Raw genomic sequence first — 27,142 nt, forward strand, 5'->3', positions numbered from 1 at the left:
TCACATGAATTGATCAACAATGTTTAGAAAAAAAATCAAGTTTTATTTTTTGAAAGCTCAAGTTCACTTGCTTGATACAAAAGTACTAATGTAATATCTCACATATTTGGTTAAAATATCTTAATTTTGGGTCACAATTATTTACTAAAGTCTTATGACAAGGTAAATGACAACAAAAGATTGATAGAAATTAAAAATAACTTTCCAGAGATGCACTATTAAGTAACTCAATATTTATTTTCATTGCAACTTCAAAATTAAACACACAGTTCACTTTGAACAATTATATTACATTTCTAAGCAAAACTTAAACACTCAAAAAAGCAAGCAACAACCTTTGTGATGTCACTATAACAGAAACCTAATATTTTATTAATTGTGAGATTCCTTTGAATCACTTTTTATTTATTCATCGTAACAATAACATAATCTGTTTCACAGTTCACACACCACATGCCACTTTGAATTACAGTTAATGTCATTCCACACACCAGTTTTGTAAACAGCTGTACAATCCTCTGCCCCATTATAATCATTCGGCTCTTTTTCTTTCCAGTTAGTGAAAGTTAGAGGTTGGTCACTTATATCTACAAAATGCCCCTCTTTCTTTGCATCTGTTGCACCAACATGTACATAAGTAGACTCGAGGGCCTCTTGCAATGAAATCAGCACGTTATTCTCATCCTCACTTCTTGGCAGGACAATTTTAGCCCCGGCGTCAGAGCAGAACTTCTGTGCCGTTTCAAAATTTCCTACCAGGCCATCAGACACATAATACTTCTGTCCCACTTTCTTGAACATGCGAAATCCAAGGACTAAACATAAAAAAAGATTTTACCAGCATTTTCTTATTTAAACATTTAATAAAATAATGAAAAAATACAGTGCAATCACTAATGAGTAGAAATACCTTTATCTATTACAGTGAGTCTGTCTGTAAGGTGTTTGACGTCAGATCGAAGCTGTGTTACTAATGCATTTTGAACATCAGTCCCTGTAAAAGCACAGCAGAGTGAAAATCACAGGCAGAACGTATGAAATAAACTAAGCTTAGTCACAATTATTTTGTACAGTGTTAAAGATATGATAACATACGAAGAGTTCAGATGCAAAAACCTCTGAAATTTTTTCAGGGTTCAGTAATTTCACTTTTATGGTAAAGAATAAGTTTTTTCATTTCTTTTAACATGAAATAACTACATAAACAGAGGCTGAGAAAATTTCAGATGACACTTAGAGGTTTTTGAATCTGAACTGTTCATAGTTCAAAGTCTTGACGTCGATCTCAGTTGTAAGAGTAACAAATAATAACTTCACTTCTAGTTGATCCTTTGGAAAAGTGGCAGATGGTAGATTTTTCAGATGAATCATCTGTTGACCTGCATCTCAATCATCACAAGTAGTACTGCACAAGACCAATTGGAATCCGCATGGACCCAAGATTCTCACAGAATCAGTCAAGTTTGGTGAAGAAAAAAAAGGCAAGTTCTTCAGACGTCAAAGTTCCTGAAAGCAAAGAAGGTCAACGTGCTCCAGGATTGGCTAGCTCAGTCACCAGACATGAACACTATTGTGCATTTTTGGGGAAAGATGAAGGAGGAGGCATTGAAGATAAATCCAAAGAATCCTGATGAACTCTGGGAGTCCTACAAGATCGCTTTCTTTGTTATTCCAGATGACTTTAATAATAAGTTTTTAGAGTCATTGCAGAGTTGCATGGATGCAGTCCTCCAAGCTCATAGCATTCAAACACATTATTAGTTCTTTTTCCACTGCACCATGACTTTATATTCTACTCTGAACATTATTTCTGTTAAGTGACAAGACTTTTGTCTAAGCAAAGTCAGACCGTACTGTCCTAATTATTTGAAAAATCAAGACATGATCATATTTTATTTTGGTAAAACCAAGAGGTATTTGCCTTTTATATAAGCCACTTCTAATTGATCAACTAAGTCAAGTTATTATTTGTTGTTTCCAAAACTTGAAATGACGACAAGACATTTGTCAGGTAGTGTACAGTTGAAGGAAAAATGATTATCCCCCCAGTGAAATTTTTATTCTGTTCAAATAATTCCCAAGTGATGTTATTCCTAAGTGAAGTGGTTTGCATGATTGCCTTACAAAAAGAAGGTCGCTGGTGATAAGCCCTGTGAGTGTGTGAGTGTTTGAAGAAGCAAGGGCATTTTCACAGTTTTTCCAATTATATTTTTTTTCTTCTGAAAGTCTTATTTCTTTTATTTTGGCTTGATTAAAAGCAGTTTTCTCATATTTGCTAAATTAATCCGACAAACAATTTTTAAGGTTAATATTATTAGCCCCCTTAAGAAAATGTTTGTTTTTCAGTTTTCTACAAAACAAACCACAGCTGTCAAATGACTTGCCTAGTTAACGTACATGTTAACGTAATTAACATGTTAAGTCTTTAAATGCACCTTAAGCCGAATCTATCCTGCAAAATAACTAGTAAATATTATGTACTGTCATTGTAAAGACTAAAGAAATTAATCATTAAAATGATTATGTTAAAATATGTGTTGAAAAAACTTCTCTCAGTTAAACAGCATTTTGGAAATGTTTGACTAATTATTACAATTTCACAGGAGGGCTAATAAGTTTGACTTTATCTGTATATATAAGCTGTCAAAAAGCTTGTGTTCATGGAGTCTGACAAGCTAAAATCGTTTAGGATTGTGAAAAATTGCACATGCAGAGTCACTAATACAGCCAATTAGCATCTGCAGATTATACAGCTAATTAGATTCCTCAGTCAACATTAAAATTGCAAGATTACTGGAGAGATGCTCGAAAACCCTCCATCTACCCCAGCTCTATAGTTTTAATTTTACCTGATAAACCTGGACTTCCTCTGTCCCCTTTGTGTCCAGGAGCTCCTGGTGGTCCTATTTTTCCTGGGGGTCCCTGTGCACCAATTCCTGCAGAGAGAGATTATCTCAATATCTCTCACTATCTATTAATTTGTCATTGCCTTATAATGTTCCATAACTACAATAACTTTATACATAACAAAACAAACAAAAACAATAAACCTAGATCTCCCTTTTCTCCTTTTGGTCCAGGGAACCCATCTCTTCCATCTCTGCCAGGGCTGCCATTGTTTCCAGGTATGCCAGGAACACCAGCATAAGATGGACAACTACTCTCAGACGCGGATAATATAAGCCCAGACTCCATCATGAGAAGCACAGCACAGAGCTGATGCTTTAACAGCGCCATCTGCTGCTCACTGTTGATACGAGCAAACAATTTCTGTTGCCGTGATATACATGCATATTACCATATACAAGCAACTTTTGCCTCATATTTTTAATTCTTTACAGGTAAAAGTCGTTCTGACAAAATGTGGTCTGACAAGTGGACAACACAAATTACAAAAAATTGGCATACATTTACTTTAAAAGGCATAATCTTACCAACAGATCACGCCAAGTGATAAATGTGAACAGTATAGACTCTTACTCCGACTGCGGCCTCGTTTACACTAATACGTTCTAGTTTTAAAACGCTTTTTTTGCTACGGTTACTTCTTCCGTTCACACGGAGTTTTTGACCCCTAAACGGAGGCGTAGCTGCCAAGAATCGTTCCCTGATTGGGGCGACTTGTTTCTCAATACAAAGTACACAAAGTTTGGACTAGCATTCTTGTTGTATCTGAATAGGGAGAACGAAGGCGGGTAAATATTTAGTGTACTTTATAACGTCTCTCATCTCACCCTGGCTACACTGTTTCATTGTAAAATATATAAATGAAAACATTATATAAAGCACTGCCTCTTTTAACTGTGCTATTAACGACTCAAACATACACTGCATTTATTCATTTAGAAGATTTTTTTATCCAAAGTGATTTTAAAAAGAATTATAAGAATCATCCAAAGACAAGCTAGAAATACATTGTTACATTGAAATGGCACCCTTGAAGCTCCAGTCAGCATGTCTGGCTGCGTTAGTGACGCTCCTGAAGCTGCTGGTGCTCGATCTGGTCAGTGTTAGTGAAGCTCCTGATGCTGCAATCAGCATTGTGTCTGTCACAGGCTATATGCGAAGCTCCAATTCGCTTTGTGTCTGAGTGCTGATGCCACTGAAGCTCCGGTTCATCTCCAGTCTGACTTGAGTGAGAACATCCAACATTGTGCTCAGGTACAAAGGAACCTTTTTTGCTAATTAGGTTTTTATTTGATAATGATTTGACATGTACTCTGGTAATTGATTAATTATACAGACTATATGAATATAATTGAACTTCTAATCATAAATCCAAATTAATTTAGATGAATTATTATTCTATAATTTTTGTTTTTTAATTAATAGTGTTCATTGGTTTGGATAAAGATGTCATTGCTTGTTTTTTTAAATTCCCTTATTTAACTTTTACAGCCATCTTCAACCAGTATGAAGTTGCCAATCTGCTGGGTCAAGGAGGATTTGGAGCTGTTTGTGAAGGCAAGATGAATAAAAAATCAGTTAAAGATCAGTGAAAGATCAATAATTAGATTTTGACATTTATTAAATTGAATTTAACCTTTTTAAGTACCTAGTAATTTCCTTCATCCTAGTCATACCTGTTGCAAGTCTTTATAGTGTATGTTTTGTCCAGTGAGAATCTGACCTCTGTGTGTCAAACTGTCAGATGAACCAAATGATCTGACAGTTATTTTCAGATGTTTTTTGTATATGTTTATAGTTACATAACATACCTGCTCTTGGTAATTAGGATTAATAAAGGATTAAAGGATCAATAATTGGATGTGGATTGATTTTCCTTTTCTTTTTTAAGCGAATACATCAACAATGCAAGTAGAGTGTGGTTTATGTTTCATAGCATTTTTTAAATATTTGTAAATATAATCTTCATTTAACCATCATCAAATCTGTCTTTTTTTAGCCATGGTCTGATGGTTGTGGAGGTTGCCCCATTAATTCTATCAAATGAAGACACTGACCCCTAAATTAGCCAGCTGCAGGACTGGAATGGTAAGGAAGACTATTACATCCTGATCCTGGAGCGGCCTGATCCCTGCGAGGACCTCTAATTTCGCCCAGAACTATGAAGGCAGACTCTGTGAATCGCTGGCACAGCTTGTCATGTGGCAAGCAACAACAGCCATGTATGTGAGCTGCCTACATGGTGTTTTCCACAGGGATTTTAAACAGGAAATCCTCCTGATCATCAAGGACATGCTAGAAATCAAACTCATCGACTCTGGCTGCGACAATCTCCTTGAGAGTGCTGAATATACCTTTATGGGTATGCACTGAAGCATTAGATTTCCAAATATGAAAAAATTAAATCTGATCTTTTAGAATTATTTTATTATTAAAGTTTAATAAATGTTTCAATTTTGTCTGTTCAAGTTTAAATTTTATTCTTGGTTTTCTACAAAAAAAACTAAGAAACTGAAGAAAAGGCAAAGAAAAAAATTACAACCATCCCATTCTAATAAGGAATCTACGTTTTTATGCAACTTGAAACAGTCAGGTCTATTCTAAAAGAAAAGAAAAACATTGAATGTCAACAGTCAAAGGTTCAAAGCGTTTTATGCAACTGGCCACTGGATTAAAGTTCAATGACAAAACAAAAATCTAACTAAAACACTGCATATTTTCACAGCCTACCTGATTTCACCAAATAGGACATGTTCCTGATTTAAATAGCTGTTAATCCGTGATCACATTGTACTTGGCTAAATCATGACGTGCTATTTTTACTGTTCTCAATTTCAGACCCATAATTTATATGTAATATTTGAAAAGAAGACACCTAAAACACACCTATTTGTAACCTAAAAATCAAGATGAATAAAAACTGAAAAAAGATGATAGATTTCACCTTCTGAGAAGTTCTCAGTGTTTGCTTAACGTAAATACACTTTGGCGATGGCATCTTTTGATATTATTGGGCTAGTTTTGATAGGCCATTTAGGTAGATTTGTTGGGGAAAACTGGCAAACCCTGCCAGCACATGAAATGCTTGAGCACTTAAGAGATGCTCTGTAAACATTATGTGTTTTGTGAATTTGGTATCTTTGCTTTTCTATTATCACATCTCACATGTTTTACATTTTCAGATATCACAATAAAATACTATAACAGTAGGTAGTGCTGTTGGCTCACAGCAAGAAGGTCGTTGGGTCGCAGGTCCGAGCTTTGGCTGGGTCAGTTGGCGTTTCTGTGAAGAGTTTGCATGTTCTCCCTGTGTTTGCGTGGGTTTCCTCCAGGTGCTCTGGTTTCCCTCACAGTCCAAAGACATGCGGTACAGGTGAATTGGGTTGGCTAAATTGTCTGTAGTGTATTAGTTTGTGTGTGTGTGAATGTTTCCCAGAGGTTGTGGCTGAAAGGACATCCGCTGCGTAAAAATGTGCTGGATAAGTACTGTGTACTGTGTATTGTCCGCTGTGGCACCACAGATTAATAAAGGGACTAAGCCGACAAGAAAATGAATGAATGAACAATGAAATACTGAGAAATCACAGGAAATTGTGAAATATGCTAAATATTTAAACTACTTTTGCATATCTTAGTAACACACCAACACATTCATTATTTCTTCAAGCTTAGTTATTTCTTTTATTTTATTTAATTTTCCTTCAGCTTAGTCCTCTTATTTATCAGGGGTCACCACAGCAAAACTGTCAACTTATCCAGCATATGTTTTACACAGCGGATGCCCTTCCAGCTGCAACCGAGTACTGAAAAACACTCTCATATTTACACTCATACACTACGGCCAAATTTAGTTCATCCAATTCACCAACAGCACATGTTTTTGGACTGTGGGGGACACCGCAGCACCCGGAGAAAATCCACGCCAACAGGGGGAGAAAATGCCAACTGGTTTAATCAGGACTCGAGATGGCAACCTTCTTGCTACGATGCGACAGTGCTAACCACCGAGCCTTACAACAACATTCAATGTTTGTCTATATATTAAGAACTGATTAAAGGAGAATCAGAAGTGAATTCATGAGATTATTTCATTTAAATGCTGAAATTACATCAGACGTATAATATTTACTATGAAGTAGCTACTTGACTCGTGCCTGTCATGTGAAGATAAAGAGACTCACACATGTTATATGTTTCTTCAACTAACTTTACTCTTCTTCTGATTATTACAACAACTGCTCTAGTAACTCAGTAACTCCCCCTACTGCACTTCACTATATTAGCACTTAACATACATGACATCTTCCTCTTTTTTTTTTTTTTTTTTTAACTGTATATGCTATACACGTGTACACGAACACAAAACTCTATTCAACTTTTTAACAGTCCCATTTATGGTGTATAAGAGCACACAGCTCACAAATTAAGTCTCTGAACAGGCTTACTCACTCGGCCTGAGCGAGTCACTGTGTTTGGCCGTGACTGCTGTTCGTACTCTGGTACGATAGCTGTAGAATCAAAACATGTCTTTGTTACTGTGTTTGGTTCTACGATGGGAACGTCCTGCTTATGTGCACTCTCAGAGTCTGGAAAATCCTTTCTTTCAGGTTCCACTTTGTCTGGATGAGTTACTGAAGGAATCTGCTCCTGCTGGAGATGACGGCGATTCCTCCTAACTAGCTTTCCTTCGGTAGTCTTTACAACATATGACCTTGGCGTGTAAAAGGAACTTTGAATGGTCCCCTGGTTAGTCCAATCCTTCTGTTCACCGACTCTGACACGGACTGTATCTCCTTGTCTTAATGAGGGCAAGTTTCTCACTCCATTTCGACGATTATAGAAGAATGCTTGTTTACCTTTTGCTAGGGCATCAGCACTTCTGACTTTTCCATCTTCAGGCCAGGCAGGTTTTAAATTCTCTTCCAGTGTTGGGATTGTTGTCCTTATCTTTCTTCCCATTAAGAGTTCTGCTGGGCTGTACCCTGTGGATGCAGATGGAGTTGCCCTGTATGACATGAGAGCCAGCAGAGGGTTTTGCTGTCTCAAAATGTTCTTAGCTACCTGCACAGCTCTCTCTGCATGACCATTGCTTTGTGGGAAGTGTGGGCTGGAAGTAATATGGACAAAGTCATATTCAGAACTGAAGTCTTTGAATTCTTTACTTGAGAACTGTGGGCCATTATCACTTCTTAGCTCACTTGCGATCCCAAAACGAGCGAATGTGGCTTTGAGTTTTTCGATCACTTGAGTCGTGGAAGGGGCAGGAAGTGACAAGATCTCTATATATCTGGAATAATAGTCTGATATGACTAAGTACTGGGATTTGTTGTGTTCACACAAATCTACACCTATTTTCTCCCAGGGTCTACAGGGTAGTTCGCTTGGAATTAATGGTTCCTTCCGTTGTGCCGATCTTGTTTTGATGCAGTATAAGCAATCTTGCACTTGCTGTTTGATATCTTGGGATATGTTAGGCCACCAAACTGCCTGGTTTGCTCTTTCGCGACATCTGTGTAAACCCTGATGACCGTCATGGATTCTATCCAGGATTTCTTTCCTCATACAGGTGGGGATAACTATACGGTTGCCTCTCACCACTATCCCTTTGATTTCAGACAGTTCTCCTCTCACCTTAAAGTATTCTTGAACTGCTTCAGGTGTATTTGCTACATACTCTGGCCAACCATTCCTGATAAACCATAGGACCGACTGTAACTGACTGTCTTCTTCAGTTTTCACTCTGATAATGTCCATTTTTTGTGGTGTGGCAGGGACATTATTGATGACAGATGCAACATACGCAGTTACCTCCAAATGACTGTCTGTGCTTTCAGTGGTATCATTTGGACCCCTTGACAGTGCATCCGCTATGGCCAGCGTCTTTCCTGGTGCGTACTCTGCATAGCAGCTGTATCTCATCAATCTCATTAAGAGTCTCTGGCACCTGAGTGGAACATTATCAAGATCTTTATTGTTGATAAGTGAAACTAGGGGTTTGTGGTCTGTGATTAATCTGAAGCTATCTAGCCCATAAAGATATTTTTCGAACCGTTCGCAGGCCCAGACCCCTGCTAAACACTCCTTTTCTATTTGTGCGTATTTTGACTCAGCATCACTTAAGCGTCTTGAGCAATACGCCACTGGTCTCCACTCGCCATTATCCTCTTGAAGCAAGACGCCCCCTACTCCATAGCTGCTTGCATCTGCAGAAACTGTTGTGGGTTTGTAGGCATCAAAAACTGTGAGGACTGGAGCACCCATCAGAGCATCCTTTACCTTTTGAAAAGCGATCTCTTGACTTGGACCCCAATTCCACATTACTTTGGTTCTCAAAAGGTCATACATGGGTTGACCGATCGTGGCTAGATTAGGAATATACTTCCCCAAATAGTTCACCATTCCTAGGAACCGTTTAAGCTCTTGTACATTCTGGGGTACCGGAAAGTTATTAATGCTGTCAACTTTCGCCGGGTCTGGCCTTACCCCCTCTGCATCGATGATGTGACCCAAAAAACGAATTTGATTTTGTTTGAACTTACATTTTTGTTTGTTCAACTTTAATCCAGCCACCTCAATGACTTTGAGTACTTTGTCCAGTCGTTCGTCATGTTCTTTTTCTGTTTTTCCAAAAACAAGAACATCATCCATATAAATTGCCACTCCGTCCAGTCCGTGTAGTGTCTCTGTCATTTTTCTTTGAAAAATCTCAGGTGCGCTTGTAATACCGAACGGAAGCCTTTTAAATGCATACCTGTCAAAGGGAGTGATGAACGTAGTCAGCCTGCTGCTCTTTTCCTCAAGGGGAATCTGGTAAAATCCACTAGCTGCATCCAGTGAGCTAAATATCTTGGCACCTGAGAGTTTAGAGATAACTTCCTCTGTTGTGGGAAGAATAAATTTCTCCCTCTTCACTGCATTATTTAGTTTCCTCAGATCAACGCAAACACGAACATCACCATTAGGCTTTAGTACAGGAACCATGGCTGCACACCACTCAGTTGGTTCTGTCACTTTTTCAATAATGCCCTCTTGTTCCATACGACACAGTTCCGCCTTCACCTTGGGCAGAAGAGGAATTGGTACACGGCGTGATACATGCACTGCATAAGGTTCAGCTCCCTCTTTCAGAACAATTTTCACTGGTTCAGTTTTTTAGCTTTCCTCCCTGCTGAAACACACCTTTTATTTCATTTATTCGCTTTACCAGACCCATCTCTGTGGCTGCCATTCTACTGAGCAGATTATGTGCATCCTTTCCTGGAATTACATACACAGGATAGTGATAACATTTACCTTTGTATGACATCTTTGGAAGAAATTGACCCAAACATTTAAGTTTGCCTCCTGGCGTGCTGAGTGATGTTTCTGCTGGAAACAGTTCTTTCTGTGGCACCAGCTGCTTAAATGTTTCCTCACTTATCACGCATGCATCAGCTCCTGTGTCTATTTTGAATTTTAGTGATGTCTGACCGATTTTTATTTCAACTGTCCAATTTTCCTCGTTTGTGTCTTCATTAACAGCCCCCAGAAACAACGAGCTCTCCATTTCTTCAGTTATTTCTCTTACTGCTTTTGTTTTACACACCCTCTGCCAGTGTCCTTTTTTGTTACATTTGTTGCATGTACTTTTTGTTGCAGGGCAAATTTCGTCTTTTATATGTGGTCTCTTACCACATCTACTGCAGCTCCGTGTGTTTCTGTAGCTGTCTGTGCTGCTCTGTGCTGCTGCACCTCTCGCTCTGTGTGTGTGAGTGTGTCTCCCCCTCCCTCTGGGTATTCCGTATGTGACTTGTTGAATAAGCTCACTCCGCATTTCACGCGATTGTAGATCCACTTGCATTGCGATGTCTTCAGACTGTCTTACATGTTGTATTGCCTCTGTTAGCGTCAGCGTAGACATCAGTTGTAACTTCTGGGAAAGACTTTTGTCTCTAATCCCTACTACTAATCGGTCGCGAATGTGCTCATCTCTTCTGTCACCGAACTCACAATTTGCGGCAAGTTCATAAAGCGAGCGAATATACGTCTCCGCTTTCTCCCCCACTTGTTGGTTTCTCTGATAAAAACATGCCCGCTCATGTATAATATTCCTTTTTGGGATAAAATACTCCTCAAACTTGGCTAGTACTACATCAAATTTGTCTCTATCCTCCTCACTTTCAAAACTGAAAGAAGCCAGTATTTTTTTCCGCCTCGCTTCCCATAGCGTAGACAAGAGAACTGACCTGAACGGGACCATCATCTTTGTTTAGTTTTGTTGCGGTTCTGAAACGGCAAAACCGCTGGTTCCATTCTGGCCATTCCGATGGTTTTTCGAAAGGAAATCTCTCCGGGGGGTTAAACTTTGCCATTTTTTCCCTATTTGTTAAGGCAAGGTTCACGCTGTTCTAATTTAACAGCTTCTGACACCATGTCATGTGAAGATAAAGAGACTCACACATGTTATATGTTTCTTCAACTAACTTTACTCTTCTTCTGATTATTACAACAACTGCTCTAGTAACTCAGTAACTCCCCCTACTGCACTTCACTATATTAGCACTTAACATACATGACAGTGCCTGCATAAGACTGTTTTTGCTTTGCTAAACTAAGAAATAAAAGAAAACTGCTGTCAGATCACTGATCTTTATAATGCTAATTATAGTAATACATAATAATAATAATCTCGGTCAGTTGGCATTTCTGTGTGCATGTTCTCCCTGTGTTTGCGTGGGTTTCCTATGGGTGCTCCGGTTTGCCCCACAGTCCAAAGATATGCGGTATAGGGGAATTATTTAAACTAAATTGGCCCTAGCGTGTGTGTGTGTGTGTGTGTGTGTGTGTGTGTGTGTGTGTGTGTGTGTGTGTGTGTGAATCAGTGTGTATTAGTGTTTCCTGTACTGGGTTGCAGCTGGAAGGGCATCCGCTGTGTAAAAATATATGCTGGATCAGTCGGTGGTTCATTCTGCTGTGGTGACTCCTGATAAATAAAGGGACTAAACTGAAGGAAAATGAATGAATTGAAGAATAATAATCTCTAATATAGATCAGTGGTTCAGAGGTAGCTATGGAAAAAAGAGAAATTTTCAGTTTCTCTGGATTTAATGGATTTTATTAGGCAAAATTTTTACATTTAATACAGTTAATCAAAAAACTGCATGTTCAGGGTTATGAAATCAAATTTTCATTTCTTAACTCCTCTAAAGTTCAACATGTTAGAAAACTTGACATCTTTTTATTATTTTGTGCAAAAAAGCTGTATAGTGTGGTACACATTCTATTTGATCTCTATTTCGCATATGATGGGATACAGACTATCACAGCTGACATCATCCCATAAGCCTGAGTCTGCGATAGCACCACAATCTTGTGCTCCCTTATAGTTATCAGGCTGATTAGGACCCCAGTTGGTAAACGTCAGCTTCTTTCTATCAGTGTCTACAAACTCTCCCTCTTTTTCTCTGTCTGTGATTCTAATAAATAGCCTTTTAAAAGCACTGGATACAAATACTTTCAGTAATGCATTTTCTTCAAGAGTTCTTGGCAAAACTAAAGCTCCCCCATTGCTACTGCAGTACTGCATCCCCTTATCAAAAGTCTCCTCGACGTCATCAGTAACGTAATATTTCTGTCCAACTTTTTTGAACGTTTTAAAATTCACAACCTTCTCAATCAGGGCAATCTTGTCACTGAGTTTCTGGAGCTCAGATTTCAGTGAGTCAGACATGCAGTCCTGTCCTGGTAAGCCTGAAATTTGACAAAGGTATGAGAAGACATATGAAGGTATAGTTTTTTGTATTAAATATAAATTATTTACAATTCAAAGAACATGATTATATTCACAAAAAAAGTTCATTTGAATCTTTTTAATGTTATATACCTGATGGTCCTCTTTCACCCTTTGCTCCGGCTGGTCCAGGTGGTCCTGCTTTACCTGGTGGCCCCTGCACATTCACTCCTGAGACAGTATAGTAGTATAAAACACACTTTATTGGAATCAGTGAAACAGTGATACAGATTTACTCTCACACTAACCTGGCTCTCCCTTCTCTCCTTTGGGTCCAGTGGCTCCATCTCTTCCGTCTCTCCCGTCTCTGCCAGGCAGACCATTGTGTCCCGGAGTACCAGGAACTCCAGCATAAGCAGGACAGTTTAGGCTCTGAGGGTCAGCAGCTCCAGCCAGCAGCTGCAGAACAAGCTGAAGGAGCAGAAGAGCCCCGAGGAACAGCTTCAACAGCGCCATCTGCTGGGACAAACAGAAAAACCTCAGAACTTTTCCACAATCTTTAAAAGACGACTATTTCCTCGTTTGTTGTTTGCTGGAGATTAAATCCTTCAACTTAAGGTACCTCAGATAAATAGGGTTAAACTTTTGGAAGATTAATTATGGTGTATATTATTAGCATATAAGAGGTTTAGTAGTATATTACAATGTATACAGTACAGTTCTGCACGATCATATCGCTTATGCCGAAACAAAACTACAACCTTGCCTTACTTACTATCAACATGTAGTAGCACGAGTTTATTAAATAAAAATGTATAATTAGTGAATATATGTTCTTTAAAAATAATATCTAAATGTTTGCTATATGGGAAAATTCTGAAACTAAATTATCATTCATTTATTATTTCTTGACTGACAGATAAAGACTGATTTCTCGATTTAATTTTTGATTTATGAATTTCTAAAAGTTCTTCATGTGGTCCATCTGGGTAAGCATATAATCATAACACAAAATAGAGTGCATCATTATGCTTCTTTGCTGGATAAAAGAGTGCAGTTCACAATTTCTGTTATTTTTAATTATTTCATTTATTTACTGATATTTTAAGAATACATTCAGGTACTTACAAGTTTATTAATGTAGCCAATGTGTCTGTTCCTTAAGTCTGTAAGAAAATTGACTGGCGAGGAGGGTCGTCTGGTTTAAAATCTGTATGCTCGTTGTTGTGAATCTTGTAATCTTGTTCAACCTACCGCCCATATTTATGGTTAACTGTTTATGAGTATGACTCAGGTCAAAGGCCCATTTCAGAGAATTATTAATAAAATAAGTCTGGGCCCAGAAATATTGGAGGTAGAGTGTTAAATACGTGTGTGGAACAGCTCTCTGAAATATTTCATTACATTTTTCGCAGTGTCTTATGTTACAAAGGGTTCCTGAAATTTAGAAAAAATCTGTTATCATTCCTAAAGCCAAAAGGTTTCCTCAGGAGCTAAATGATTTCAGGCCTGTTGCCCTTACATCATTAGTTATGAAGTGCTTTGACAAAATTGTTAAAGATTAAATTTTATATGAACAAAGGATAAGCTTAATCCATTGAAGTTTGCATTTAGACAAAGCAGGGGAGTTTAAGATTCTTGTTACACTGTTGAAACACCTGTTTAACCACCTGAAAAAGCCTAAGACTCATGCCAAATTGTTGTTTATTGATTTCTCTTATACTTTTAACATTATGAAACCATACTTGTTGATTGAGAAACTGACATCCCCTTTGAACTTGGATCTTAATATTAGTGGATGGATTATGTAATTTTAGTAGGGCGTCTGCAGTGTGTGTCAATGGTGATCCCTTGACTTTCAGTATTGTACCACTGGGTCCTCTCAAGGTTGTTGCCTTTCACCTTTTGTTCATCATGTATACTTAATGATTGTCGCATTGTGAACGGAAATTGACATATCATAAAATAGGCTGATGATTCAGTGATTGTGAGTCTCCTCCATGAGCAGGATTTGGGGCATAGTCCTGTTGTGGAAGAATTTACTTCCTGGTGTGATAGATTTTATATCCAGTTGAATGTAAATAAAACAAAACACATGGTGATAGATTACAGGAGGGTTTCTTCTACCCCGACAAGTTAAAGGTTTGGACATTGAAATTGTTGGCACACATAAATATTTAGGGGTTGTTATAAACAATATGTTGACATTCCAATCTAACATCCAGGCTGTCTATAAAAAAGAGCAACAAAGACTGTTTTCTTTTTTTTTTAGGAAACCTAGATCATTTAGTGTTTGTACCTCTAGTCCAGGGGTCACCAATCTCTGTCTTGGAGGGCCGGTGTCCCTGCAGGGTTTAGCTCCAACTTGCCTCAACACACCTGCCTAGATGTTTTAAGTATACCTTGCAAGGCCTTGATTAGCTTGTTCAAGTGTGTTTGATTAGGATTGGAGCTAAAATCTGCCGGACACCGGCCCTCCAGGAACAAGTTTGATGACCACTGCTGTAGTCAATGATAACACTGTTCTATAATCAATTTATTGAATCTGTTTAATCTTTCTGCATCGTAGCTTGGTATGGTCAAATAAGAACAGGTTGGATAGCCTTGTAAAGGTGGCAGGCAAGATTATCAGTTTTAACCAAGCTGGGCCAAAGGTAATGTATCAAAATTATGTCTTAAAGAGAGCTCAGGGTATTTTCGGCACCCCGGATCACCCATTGTACTCTGTGTTTCAGTTGTAGCCATCAGGATATTGTTTTAGAGTTCCTATAGGACAGAAATAACTAAAGGTTCTTTTATTGTGGCCAATAGGTCATTAAATAAGTCCAGTGGGAAGGGGCATGTATCTGACAATTGATTTATTGTATGTTTTATAGTAAAAACTTGGTAATGTGTACATGGAACTTTGCCTGTGTTATGGCACCTTGCTGGAATTTTAGTTCACCTAAACGGGATAATAAAGCTGAGTCTGAGTTTATTATACCTTAAAGATCATTTGCCAAAAAACTTAATTTACAGTAGGTGCATATTTTAATCAATCATGAACTGTACACATTGTTGCAAAACATTTGGTGCATTTATTTTTTGTTATGTATATTAAATGTATAATTTTACATACTGAAGAATGCTTCACACTCAAATCTAAATAGTATCTCATAGGTTGTTTAAAAAACCCTAATGGTCAATATTTGCATTCTCATTTTGTGCAAATATACTACATGTCTATTTCACATATAATAGGACGTATGTCACCACAATTTCCATCATCCCAAGTGCCAGAAACCTCTATTACACCACAGTCTTGTCCTCCTCGGTAGTCATCAGGCTGACCAGGACCCCAGTTGGTAAAAGTTAGTTGCTTCCCCTCAATGTCTACAAACTGTCCTTCTGTTTCTCTGTCTGTGACTCCAATATATGGCTTTCCAGTACTTAAAGCACTGGATACTGACACCCTGACTAGAGCTTGGTTTTCTGCAGCAGTTTTTGGCACAACTAATGTTCCACCAGCATCCTTGCAGAATTTTATGCCATCATTAAAATTTCCCAAAATACCATCAGTGACGTAATATTTCTGTCCAACTCTCCTAAAGTTGCTGAAGCTCACAGCTTTCTCAATGGTGGCAGTCTTGGCTTTAAGATTCTGGATCTCAGACCTCAGGGACTCAATAACACTTTCACTTCCAGGAGACCCTGAATGAAGAGTATTTATGTTAGATAGGTTGTAAACACACTTAATGTTCATGCACAATTATATATGCTGAAGTCACCAAATTTTTACTTGAGGAATTTTGGTAATACTCTACTTTGAGGACAAATTCTCACTATACATGATGGCTGATTAGCAGAATATTACAAAAAAATTATTTTTCAAATCTCTTAATACTACCCCACACCTATACCGAACAGCACCTTATTAACTATGAATAGGGAGCAAATTAGATGTTTATGTTAGCTAGTTAATAGTTTGAATTAGTGCCCAAACTAAAGTGTAAACAAACTTATAAATAACTAATAATACCCGGTGGACCCCTTTCACCCTGCGGCCCATCCGGTCCAGGTGGTCCAGCTTTACCAGGTGGTCCCTGCACACTCACTCCTGTAAGCAAGAGCAAAAATGTCATGTATTAAGGTAGAACTGAAATGAACAACAAGCTCATGCTCTCTCGCTCATCAATCCCAGACACAAACCTGGCTCTCCCTTCTCTCCTTTGGGTCCAGTGGCTCCATCTCTTCCGTCTTTCCCGTCTCTGCCAGGCAGACCATTGTGTCCCGGAATACCAGGAACTCCAGCATATACAGGACAGTTCAGGGTTTGAGGGTCAGCAGCTCCGAGCAATAGGTGCAGAACAAACTGAAGGAGCAGAAAAACCCAGAGGAACAGCTTCAACAGCGCCATCTGCTGAGACAAACAGGAAAACCTCACAGAACTTATCCACAACCTGTAAAAGACGACTCGTTTGTTAAGTTTACTGGAAATTAAATCCTTCAACTTTAGGTACCGCAGATAAATATGGGGTTAAACTTTTGGAAGATAAATTAGCGTGTATATTATTAGCATATAAGCGGTATTACAATGTATACAGTACAGTTCTGCACGATTATATTGCTTATCATGCCTAAACAAAACTACAACCTTGCCGCCTTACTTACCATGCAGAAGGAGTCTATTAATGAAAAACTTATAATTAGTGATTGTCTTCTTTAAGAATAATATTATCGAAATGTTTGGTATGAAAATGGTACCGCCTCAGAAAGGTGTGACTGCCATGCCAATGGAGTAAACAGGACCCTTACCCCCAATATGGATAAAAAAAAAAGATTGGCCAAATGACATTTTAAAATTAAATTACCATTCATTAAAAAATTCTTGACTGATTAAGACTGATTTAATTTTTGATTAATGAATTTTCCAAAAGTTCTTCATTTGGTCCAGCTGGGAGTCCATCGTTATGCTTCTTTGCTGGATAAAAGTTTGCAGTTCTCCATTTCTGTCATTTTTAATTCCTTCATTTATTTACTGATATTTTAAGATAATGTTCAGGACAGGTACTTACCAGTTTAATAAAGGAGCCAATGTGTAGCAAGTCTGATTGGCGAGGAGGGTCGTCTGGTTTAAAATCTGTATGCCTGTTGTTGTGAATCTTGCATTGTAAAAAAAACTCTCTTCCCCTCAGGATATTCCACCCATACAATGCACAATGTGTTTTAGGGTGTGTTTGTTTTTTTCACCCAACCTCCCATATTTTTACAACCTGGTTAACTGTTTATTATACATTAAAGATCATGTGCCAAATACTTTTTTAGATGCATATTTTAATCAATCATGAACTGTACACATTGTTGTTTGCATAACATTCGGTGCATTTATTTTTTGTTATGTATATTAAATGTATCATTTTACATTCTGAAGAATGCTTCACACTCAAATATAAACTATTTGTAAAGCATATAGGTTGTTTAAAAAACCTTAATACGGAATTTCTGCATTCTCATTTCATGCAAATACGGTAGAGTTACTACTTGATGTCTATTTCACATATAATAGGACGTATGTCACCACAATTTCCATCATCCCAGGTGCCAGAAACATCTATTACACCACAGTCTTGTGCTCCCTGATAATCATCAGGCTGACCAGGACCCCATTTGGTAAATGTTAGTTGCTTCCCCTCAATGTCTACAAACTGTCCTTCTGTTTCTTTGTCTGTGACTCCAATATATGGCTTCTCATTAATTAAACCACTCGATGCTGCCACCCTGACTAAAGCTTGATTTTCTGCAGAACTTTGTGGCACAACCAATGTTCCACTAGAGCTCTCGCAGAGTTTTATGCCATTATCGAACGTTCCAAAAATACGATCAGTGACGTAATATTTCTGTCCAACTTTCCTGAAGTTGCTGAAACTCGCAGCTTTCTCAATTGTGGCAATCTTGGCTTTAAGATTCTGGATCTCAGACTTCAGGGACTCAATAACACTTTCACTTCCAGGAGACCCTGAATGAAGAGTACTTATGTTAGATAGGTTGTAAACACACTTAATGTTCATGCACAATTATATATGCTGAAAACCTCAAAATTCAATTGATAAATTTTGGTAATGCTTTACTTTGAAGACAAATTCTTACAGAAATTACGGGGGGTTTCTGGGAGAAATAACAAAATGGGAGGTTGGCAGGAAATGGGTCTGAAATACAGGAAACTCCCGGGAAAAACGGGAGTGTAGGCAGGTGTGAGACACTCTGCACTTTGACTACTTCAATATTGTTGATAAGCTGTGGTCGGCATTTCTTTCTGTCTTGCACTGAACGCTGTCGACCAATCGCAACAGATTGTCATTGGTCCAATCAGCGCAGATTAGCTTCAAACTAGGAGAGGTTTGGGAACCAATGAATCCCTGAACAATTCATATAGAAGCTGTTGAGATAAATACTGTAAAAATAAAAGCATATTATAGGACAATAAAAGTGTTTTTGACCTTGCATTATGTATATCAGCCTGTTGTTGGAGACCCCCAAAACCAAAATAGGACCCTTTTTAATGTATAATAAGGGCTCTTTAAATAATGTCTAATTAGCAGAATATATAAAAAATAAATAAAAAATAGTTTCAGATCCCTCAATACTACCCCAAACCTAAACACAGCAGCACCTTATTAATTATTAATAGGGAGCAAATTACTTTACTATAGTTATTTAATAGTCTAAAATAATGCCTAAACTAAAGTATAAATACAATTTTAAACTACAATAACTAATAATACCTGGTGGACCGCTTTCACCCTGGGCTCCATCAGGTCCAGGTGGTCCAGCTTTACCAGGAGGTCCCTGCACACTCACTCCTACAAGCAAAGAGCAAAAATGTCATGAATTAAGGAAGAACTGAAATGAACAACAAGCTCATGCTCTCTCGCTCATCAATCCCAGACACAAACCTGGCTCTCCCTTCTCTCCTTTGGGTCCAGTGACTCCATCTCTTCCGTCTCTGCCGTCTCTGCCAGGCAGACCATTGTGTCCAGGAGTGCCTGGAACTCCAGCATTAGCAGGACAGTTCAAGGTTTGAGGGTCAGCAGCTCCGGCTAGGAGCTGCAGAACAAGCTGAAGGAGCAGAAGAGCCCTGAGGAATAGCTTCAACAGCTCCATCTGCTGGAACAAAGAGTGATGGGTGTTTTTCAACAGTTTTGGACAACTTTAATGAATGCTTGATTCACTTCAAATGCTTACTACTGTACACGAAGCAACAATGTTTTTTTAAATTCATAGACGTTCACTAGAGATTATTATTTTCTATTATAAACTCGTTAAACAGCCTACAATACAAAACACAGTATAAAATGTTTCGTTGTTTATCACACATTAGTACAAAAATGTCAGCATCACTGCTACCGTACGTACTGCTTCAATGGAGAGTCGCTCCTTTAGTGAACGTACAAATACTACAAAACTAAAATTTCCGACGTGACTTGAGAAAGGAGTTTTCTTGCTGTAGACGCCACGCCTCCAAGCATGTATATTCGAGTCATTACGGTAACAGTAGCTATGACAGGTGAGGAAGTTGTCGAGTTTCAGTCGTCAACAGCTCACCGGTTTACTTCATTGTACACTAATAATACACGGTCGCAAAGCGTTAAAGGTAAGTTTTTGCCTTTATTTTTTTAGTCACGTCGTAATGAGTGTTTACAGTAACGGCCACGTTAACGTCAACAATTTCTGCATTGTCAGACATGCGTCAGACTGTTTATGTTTATAAATCTGTCGTGTGTCAGATTTTACAATCATACTTTACTGAACAAGTTATTTTTTTGCACGTAAATATATCTTACATTAAATGATGGCGTCCTATGCGGCCATATGGAACTGACATTGCGAGATAGAAATTATATTATTTTTCATTCATATCTCAGATAAGAAAGGGGACTTTGTCCGTCATTCAGTCTGTCAACCTTAAATGTCCTGCGAATAAAACTTTATAGGCAGTTCATCTTTAGAGAAATACCCACTTTACGTTAAGGGCGTCACATAGTCATTGAGGGAAATTTATAGACTTTATTCATACCTCTAATAAAATAAACTCGGTGAAAAGGCAGGAATAATTGGAGGTAGTTTGATTGTCCTGCTGTGCCTACAGTACGTTTGTTGTTTGCATAAGACACACCTAGAGTAGGCTTGTCAGTGCCATTGATTCTGAACTGTCACCATCTTTAGACAGAAAATCTGTCAGCTTATGCTGTCAATGTTGATAGATTAGTATTTGTTTTTTCTGGTGTAACTTTATGTATAAAAGGTTTGACATATTGCTATGGCAGTTAGCATAAATACATGAGCATAACTCAGCAACAGTGCTGGTTAGTAAGTGAATACTTGTAATGTGTTTTTTGTATATGTAAACTAATATGGCAGTAACATAGCTTCAGGTTTGCATATTTTTTAAATATCCGCATGACATTGAGGTAAACGATAATAAATGTAATATTTTTTTAAAAGATTAATATATATATATATATATATATATATATATATATATATATATATATATATATATATATATATATATATATATATATTTATATTTAATTTACACTTATGGGACTAAGCTGAAGAAAAGTGAGTGAGTGAGTGATTTAATTAGTTATCTTATCAACTCCCAAACCCTTCTCAAACAGTGTTAGGTAAGATTGTAAGGTGCTTCAAAAAAGTAAATAATCATTGATTGAACAATCAATTGTGTTTAGTTTTCTGATTACTTTGTCTAAAATGTTACTTGATTACTCAGTAAGCAGTTTTATTACTTGATTCAATACTATTTAAAATTTGTACAGAATAAATCCATAATCATCCAGAATACAAATTAAACGTTAACAGTTGAAGTTAGAATTTTTAGCCCCCTGTTTATTTTTCACCCAATTTCTGCTTAATGGAGAAAAGATTTTATATTTTCCAAGACACTTCTATACAGCTTAAAGTGACATTTAAAGACTTAAATAGGTTAATTAGGTTAACCAGGCAGGATAGGGTAATTAGGTAATTTATTGTATAACTTTTTTTTTTTATTCTGTGGACTATAGAAAAAAATATATAGCTTAAAGAGGCTAATAATTATGACCTTAAAATGGCTTTTAAAATCTGTTTTTATTCTAGCCAAAATAAAACTAATAAGACTTTCTCTTAAGAAAAATATTATCAGACATACTGTGAAAATTTCCTTGCTCTAATAAACATCATGAAGAGTTTAGATGCAAAAACTTCAAAAACAAAATGCCGTCTGAAATTTTCCTCTAAAATTAGCATTTTTTCATGCTCCTGTGTGTATGTTCAGTAATATAACTTTTATGGCATAGAATAGGTTCTTTTCCTGGCCTTTAAATGCAAAACCCCCTAGAGTTCTTCTCAAATCAGCCATTTTTTATACTTCTGTGTGCATATTTAGTAAAGTTAATTTTTTGGCAAAGGACAGATTATTTTCATTGCCTTTAAAGTAAAATAGCTGACTATAAACATACATAGGGGGCTAAAAATGCTCATATATCTTATATTGAATGCTGTCCATATATCTTGTATTGTATTGTATTGTATTTATTTATTTATTCATTTTTAATTTCAGGGGGACTTTTAGCTTAAAAAAGTAACAAGGAATGTTAAACATATGTATCAAAACTTAAAGTTTTTCAAAGTACTAATGAAATCATATTTTATACTGAATATTTCATATTGACATTTAATTTCTTTCTCAATTCATTGTTTCTTAAACATTAGTGATCATCTGACAAATTTAACCTTCTTTAGTTATTCTGCCAATATATTTGTATAACAAATATATATTTACTCTGATTTATATAGAGCTGTTGATTCATGCACCATATTTTAGGCAAGTATATTTAAAGTAACTGTAATTAAACCTAAAAATGAAAAGTAATCCCCTATTTTATGAAGAAGTCATTTAAATACTGTAAATAATCACACTCAACACTCATCTAAAACAATCACTTTGAGGAAATGTGACACGTGATGTTTATTGTAGTTAGCCAGACATTTTATTTTTCACAAAAGTTATTTGGAACATTAAAGGAGACCCTTTATTTATCTATGCAGTCTAAGTAAATAAATTTCAATAATTTCCCTTTGAAGCACACATTCCTACTCCATGTTTCTGCCTTCTTCAGCTAAGCAGTCATGAAGGCTCCGGCTCTCCTTCAGTCCGATCTGAAGGTAAATACGGACATCAGACTACAGCAAATTTGCCACAGTCCCCGGCTGGAAAACCGCATTTTGGCTCAAGCAGCCTCAGCATTGTCTCACCATCAGTATGCAGCTCCATCCTGGGCCAGTCAGACCTGCATCTCCTCAGCATGTCCAGCTCTCCAGCCAACCAGCCTGTCCTCAACCAGGTCTTCCTCGTCCCTTCTGTCCTCCACAACGATGAGCTCTATCTCCTCTGATTCGTCCCTGCTGAGCACCAAAAACACCCTTCTGATAGAGCCCCGACTCCACCTTCCAGCCTCATCCTCTCTCACCTCCACCTGCTCCCAGAATCCTCTACTTTATTGCTCTAAAATGTCCACAGCCAGCATCATCCCAAATATCTGCTCCTATCTGTCAACTTCAGCGGAGGATAAAGTGAGCTCACATGAAAAGAGAGAAGAGGAAGGCATACTTTTATCAACCGAAGGCCTGCTGGGAAATAGAGAGGAGCCCAAACAGGTATAAAGTGATTTCTTCCATGGTGATTTGTAAAATTGTTTGCGAATATTTCAGCACTGTCTTTATTGATTTTAGGAAGCGTAACTAACAAAAGAATAAAAAACAAAAATAGTAATTATAATAAACAAAATTGGAATATATACAGTGCTTAGCATAATTGAGTACATCTCATTTTAAAATTGAATATTTTTATCCATTTCTCAGTGAATATAGGCCATGTATTTAGGTGCATTTAAACAAAACCGATTTATTAAACAGATATATTCATTAAAATAATATTTTAATCACTTAACATATTTAGACATTGAAAGATAATACAATTAAATTCATGCTGAATTTTACAAAAAAAATTACAACCTACAAAATTCACACTAAAGTTTTACTTTTTTGCTCCTCTTGATTTTGCCTCCTTTAAAAAATTGCATTTAATATAATTCTATAGCATATACATTTGGGTTTACTAGTTTTTGGACTGTGATCGTAGGTTATTTATCGTTTATCTTTATTTATCGTAGGTTTGTTAGATAAGCTCCAGATTTGGCTTCAGTACTGACTGATCTAATGTATATGCACAAATATAATATCGTATAGCTTACTTTAAAAAATATGAATTTAAAAGAGAGATTTGTGAGGGGTGTACTTATATATGCTAAGCATTGCATATATAATACAACTATGATATATATAATATAAGTACAGCAAGAAAAATAGAAATTCACACCTGTATATTAATACTTATATTCATAGACACATGTGTAAATATATAAGGATTCTTCAAAAACTTATTCTTTTCTTCGAAAAACTCTTTTAAGTTTTCCCTAAACAAATATATGATTTTTTTTTTTCAAAGCAAAACACAGAAACAATCTTTGAAACTATTGTTTAAAGGGCACCTATGATGAAAATCAACTTTTGTAAGCTGTTTGGATAGAACTGTCTCTATGTATAGTGTGCCCACACAAAATTTGAGTAATATAAACTCAACAAGTCTCATTTTTATAATTCAATCACGGAATTAAAATAGGACCCAAATCCCAGTGATTTTGAGGCCCACCGCAACGTGACAGGGTAGTGCTTTTTTTCCCCTGCCCACAGAATTGATGAACAGGCACATTTAAAAATGTATTTACAACAGAGCATGTTTGTTCAGCATTTGTGGGAGAATCATCATTTCAGAAAGGCTTGAATAAACTCCACCACAAATACATGAAATAAACTTATTTGGTATTTTTGACTAATGAGATGAATTTCAGCTTCATACGAGTCTGTCTCTATCACTGACCGACATAACGCATGATTAGAAGCAGACACGCATGTGGGAATGGTGTGTGGGGAAAAGCAGCTCATTTGAATTTAAAGCCACAGGCTACAAAAACAGCTACAACGTATTCAGACACCAAAATAGGCAGAATCTGCTGGCTATAATAAATAATCTAATGGGTATTTTAGGCTGAAACTTAACAGAGACATTCTGAAGACACCAAAGGCTTATTTTACATCTTGTACAAGGGGTAAAATAGGTGCCCTTTAAAAATGGCTTTTTTTGTTTGTCCAATGGAGAGCTAGTCATGTGTTAAATCTTTAATTATTAAAAAAATTGGTTCTCCATGAACTAACTGATGCATTGCTTGTATGCAAATCCTCTTAATTTTATTACGTCTTACTTTGCAGGATGCCCTCAGGATGTCTTCACAGGAAAGCTTGGATGGGGATGACCAGATGCTGTCGTCTGAAGCGGCTGTTTTGGATATGGATGTAGATGTAGTGGGGGAGCAGACTGTGGCCCTTCGTGAGGTGTTTGGAGATCTTGAAGTAAGCAAAGAGGAGAAACTTGCTGAACTGAGGGACCGGAAGGTGAGCTTAATGAACACATTTATTCTTTAGCTTGATGTGTGTCTATGTTTTGGTGATTAGACACTCAGCACAATTATAAATGTTGAATCGTAAGTGTTTTTCACAATTATGTCTGATTGAATAAAGATGTTGACAATGCAAAACAGTGACGGAAGACTTTGCCAGGTGATTTTATATAGAAAAATATGTCAAACGTGTATATACAATGCCCAATATGAACGAGTACATTCCTCACAGATCTCTTTTAAATGAATAAATATTTTACAGGATGCTTTAAAATAAGATATTTGTGCACATACTTTAGATTATTGAGTTATAAAAAGCCAAATCTGGAACTAATTTAGCAAAATAACTTCATAATTAGCACACCCCAATGAACATCTTAAGGGAAATAATAAATAAAATTGTAATAAAGAGAAAAAAAATTAAGACAATCATAAAAATACCTAATGTGAATTGAAATATATTACCTAAAGATGTTTGGTTATCACACTCGCATTTTAATTTTAACTGCTTAATAAAACTGTTTTGTTTAAATGCATCTATATATTGTTACAAATTTATACTGGTATAATAAATAGTTTACTAATAAATAACTTAAGGAAACCTTTACTCACCCCAACCCTGTTGTATAATTAAACAATAATAACAATAATTTAATAATTAAATCATTCATCCATTCATTTATTTTCCTTTGGCTTAGTCTCTGATTTATCAGACTTCACCACTGTGGAACGAACCGCCAATTATTCCAGCATATGTTTTGCACATTAGATGCCCTTTCAACTGCAACCCAGTACACACTCATACACTATGGCCAATTTAGTTCATCCAATTCACCTATATCGCATGTTTTTGGGCTGAACATGGGGAGAACATGCAAACTCCACACAGAAATTCCAACTTGCCAAGCCCGGACTCGAACCAGTGACCTTCTTGCTGTGAGGAGACAGTGCTAACCTCTAAGCCACAATTCTACCCTTTTAATAATTTAATTAATAATAATAAATAATTACTTCAATCATTATTCTGCCAGATAATGGATGTTGTTTTTGTTGTTTTTGCAAATCCTTCAGAACAACCTGTTGAATATGGTGTGCTGCTCGCTGATTCAGAAGGGCTGTGCCCCAGGCCAGAAGGACTGGGATAACAAGAAGAGTGTGTGGAGCATTATCAAGAAACTAGCTACAGAGATTACCACAGAAGATCCTGAGTTTGTCCTCAAGGTTTGTGCATTTGCGTGTGTGAGTGTATGCTTGTTGTGATTTTTGTAGTTGATGCTAATGATTTTTTATTTGCATTGGTTTTAGGTTGCAGTCTACACTAGGCAGGAACTGAACATTCGTATCACAGCCAACTACCTGCTGGCGTTGGCGGCTCATCTGCCTGCGTCTAAACAACACCTGAGAAGATACTTTTGTCCTGCTGTGCAGCTGCCATCTGATTGGCTGGAAGTGGCACGTCTCTATAGCATGGTATGTTCGCCTGTCATATGATATTTACACGGTATTATATATCATATTGGCTCTTCAAGGTATTTCAAAGAATATTAGCACTGTAGATTTACAAATAAGGTCTTTATTTTTCTTGTGTGGTATTATTTCAATGTTGTTTTGCTTTTTTCCTGCTCTTTCAGTGTTTCAGTAAATCTTTACCCTCTTGCCTGAAAAAAGCTCTTGTGGATAAATTTAAGCAGTTCAGCGAATATCAGCTGGCTAAATACAATACACGAAAGCATCGCTGCAAACACAACAAAAACCAAAAGAAAGGAAAGGTAATGTAAAAAACCCTCAATCTTTAATATTATAGACTAAAACATGCACATTACAGTTGCTTCATAAGTCTGGGATGATTCAAAATAAATATTTATTAGTTATTTTACCCTTTTAGAATATATATTTGAATAAATCTTATTTACATGAGCTTGGTTTACGGTTGATTTGTTTTTAATAAGATTATGTCCCATATTAATACTGT

The 27,142-nt window shown here is 36.9% G+C and overlaps 5 protein-coding genes and 1 long non-coding RNA gene across 9 annotated transcripts in view; 2 read left to right on the forward strand and 4 right to left on the reverse strand.

The window, feature by feature from the left end:
* Positions 1-218: 218 nt before the first annotated feature.
* Positions 219-3,543, reverse strand: hbl4 (hexose-binding lectin 4). The gene is given in 5 exon segments (NM_001114725.1): positions 219-815; positions 911-994; positions 2,850-2,936; positions 3,051-3,247; positions 3,435-3,543. Coding segments are annotated over 4 exon segments (738 nt in total). The 5' UTR covers positions 3,238-3,247; positions 3,435-3,543; the 3' UTR covers positions 219-435.
* Positions 2,022-12,448, forward strand: LOC137490031 (uncharacterized). Its single transcript, XR_015478759.1, has 4 exons — positions 2,022-4,161; positions 4,399-4,464; positions 4,907-7,057; positions 11,466-12,448. It is a non-coding gene; the product is annotated as an uncharacterized LOC137490031 (long non-coding RNA).
* Positions 11,973-14,032, reverse strand: mbl2 (mannose binding lectin 2). Of its 2 annotated transcripts, none has more exons than XM_087238476.1 (4): positions 13,745-14,032; positions 12,925-13,135; positions 12,770-12,847; positions 11,973-12,636 (listed from the first exon to the last, which is right to left on the reverse strand). In XM_087238476.1, exons 2-4 carry the CDS (start codon positions 13,130-13,132, stop codon positions 12,167-12,169), a joined length of 756 nt encoding a protein of 251 aa, XP_087094602.1. In that variant the 5' UTR covers positions 13,133-13,135; positions 13,745-14,032; the 3' UTR covers positions 11,973-12,166. The 2 variants fall into 2 exon arrangements, with proteins under 2 accessions (XP_087094602.1, NP_571645.2); NM_131570.2 differs by having other exon boundaries at positions 11,986-12,636; positions 12,925-13,132; positions 13,745-13,828.
* Positions 14,033-15,673: 1,641 nt separating this feature from the next.
* On the reverse strand, positions 15,674-17,807 carry hbl2 (hexose-binding lectin 2). The gene is made up of 4 exons (XM_087241185.1): positions 17,671-17,807; positions 16,805-17,012; positions 16,635-16,712; positions 15,674-16,306 (listed from the first exon to the last, which is right to left on the reverse strand). The coding sequence occupies exons 2-4, from the start codon at positions 17,010-17,012 to the stop codon at positions 15,831-15,833; spliced, it is 762 nt and encodes a 253-aa protein (XP_087097311.1). The 5' UTR covers positions 17,671-17,807; the 3' UTR covers positions 15,674-15,830.
* Positions 17,808-17,856: 49 nt separating this feature from the next.
* Positions 17,857-20,053, reverse strand: hbl1 (hexose-binding lectin 1). 2 transcript variants are annotated; one of them, XM_087241183.1, is made up of 4 exons: positions 20,009-20,053; positions 19,549-19,756; positions 19,378-19,455; positions 17,857-18,611 (listed from the first exon to the last, which is right to left on the reverse strand). In XM_087241183.1, exons 2-4 carry the CDS (start codon positions 19,754-19,756, stop codon positions 18,133-18,135), a joined length of 765 nt encoding a protein of 254 aa, XP_087097309.1. In that variant the 5' UTR covers positions 20,009-20,053; the 3' UTR covers positions 17,857-18,132. The 2 variants fall into 2 exon arrangements, with proteins under 2 accessions (XP_087097309.1, XP_087097310.1); XM_087241184.1 differs by having other exon boundaries at positions 19,549-19,759.
* A 127-nt stretch (positions 20,054-20,180) lies between these two features.
* tep1 (telomerase-associated protein 1) overlaps positions 20,181-27,142 on the forward strand; it is a 48,803-nt gene continuing 41,841 nt past the window's right edge. For both annotated transcript variants that reach the window (XM_087241153.1, XM_087241154.1), the window contains exons 1-6: positions 20,181-20,246; positions 22,774-23,311; positions 24,983-25,165; positions 26,242-26,391; positions 26,476-26,640; positions 26,802-26,939. In XM_087241153.1, the coding sequence (XP_087097279.1) occupies positions 22,784-23,311; positions 24,983-25,165; positions 26,242-26,391; positions 26,476-26,640; positions 26,802-26,939 (1,164 nt within the window). In that variant the 5' untranslated portion in view covers positions 20,181-20,246; positions 22,774-22,783. The remainder of the gene's footprint in view (positions 20,247-22,773; positions 23,312-24,982; positions 25,166-26,241; positions 26,392-26,475; positions 26,641-26,801; positions 26,940-27,142) is intronic.

This window comes from Danio rerio, chromosome 2 (genome assembly GCF_052040795.2).
Source record: "Danio rerio strain M-AB ecotype USA chromosome 2, GRCz13ab, whole genome shotgun sequence".
Taxonomy (NCBI): Eukaryota; Metazoa; Chordata; class Actinopteri; order Cypriniformes; family Danionidae; genus Danio; species Danio rerio.

Bases quoted from the DNA above. Each gene is read 5' to 3' on its own strand.
- mbl2 (XM_087238476.1), bottom strand. From the start codon at position 13,132: ATGGCGCTGTTGAAGCTGTTCCTCGGGGCTCTTCTGCTCCTTCAGCTT. The intron at 12,848-12,924 runs GTTAGTGTGAGA...ATACTGTCTCAG, and splicing joins AGGAGAGAAGGGAGAGCCAG to GAGTGAATGTGCAGGGGCCA. The intron at 12,637-12,769 runs GTATATAACATT...GTCAAATTTCAG, and splicing joins GGGTGAAAGAGGACCATCAG to GCTTACCAGGACAGGACTGC.
- hbl2 (XM_087241185.1), bottom strand. From the start codon at position 17,012: ATGGCGCTGTTGAAGCTGTTCCTCTGGGTTTTTCTGCTCCTTCAGTTT. The intron at 16,713-16,804 runs GTTTGTGTCTGG...TCTTGCTTACAG, and splicing joins AGGAGAGAAGGGAGAGCCAG to GAGTGAGTGTGCAGGGACCA. The intron at 16,307-16,634 runs GTATTATTAGTT...CTCTTCATTCAG, and splicing joins GGGTGAAAGGGGTCCACCGG to GGTCTCCTGGAAGTGAAAGT.
- hbl1 (XM_087241183.1), bottom strand. From the start codon at position 19,756: ATGGAGCTGTTGAAGCTATTCCTCAGGGCTCTTCTGCTCCTTCAGCTT. The intron at 19,456-19,548 runs GTTTGTGTCTGG...CTTTGCTTGTAG, and splicing joins AGGAGAGAAGGGAGAGCCAG to GAGTGAGTGTGCAGGGACCT. The intron at 18,612-19,377 runs GTATTATTAGTT...CTCTTCATTCAG, and splicing joins GGGTGAAAGCGGTCCACCAG to GGTCTCCTGGAAGTGAAAGT.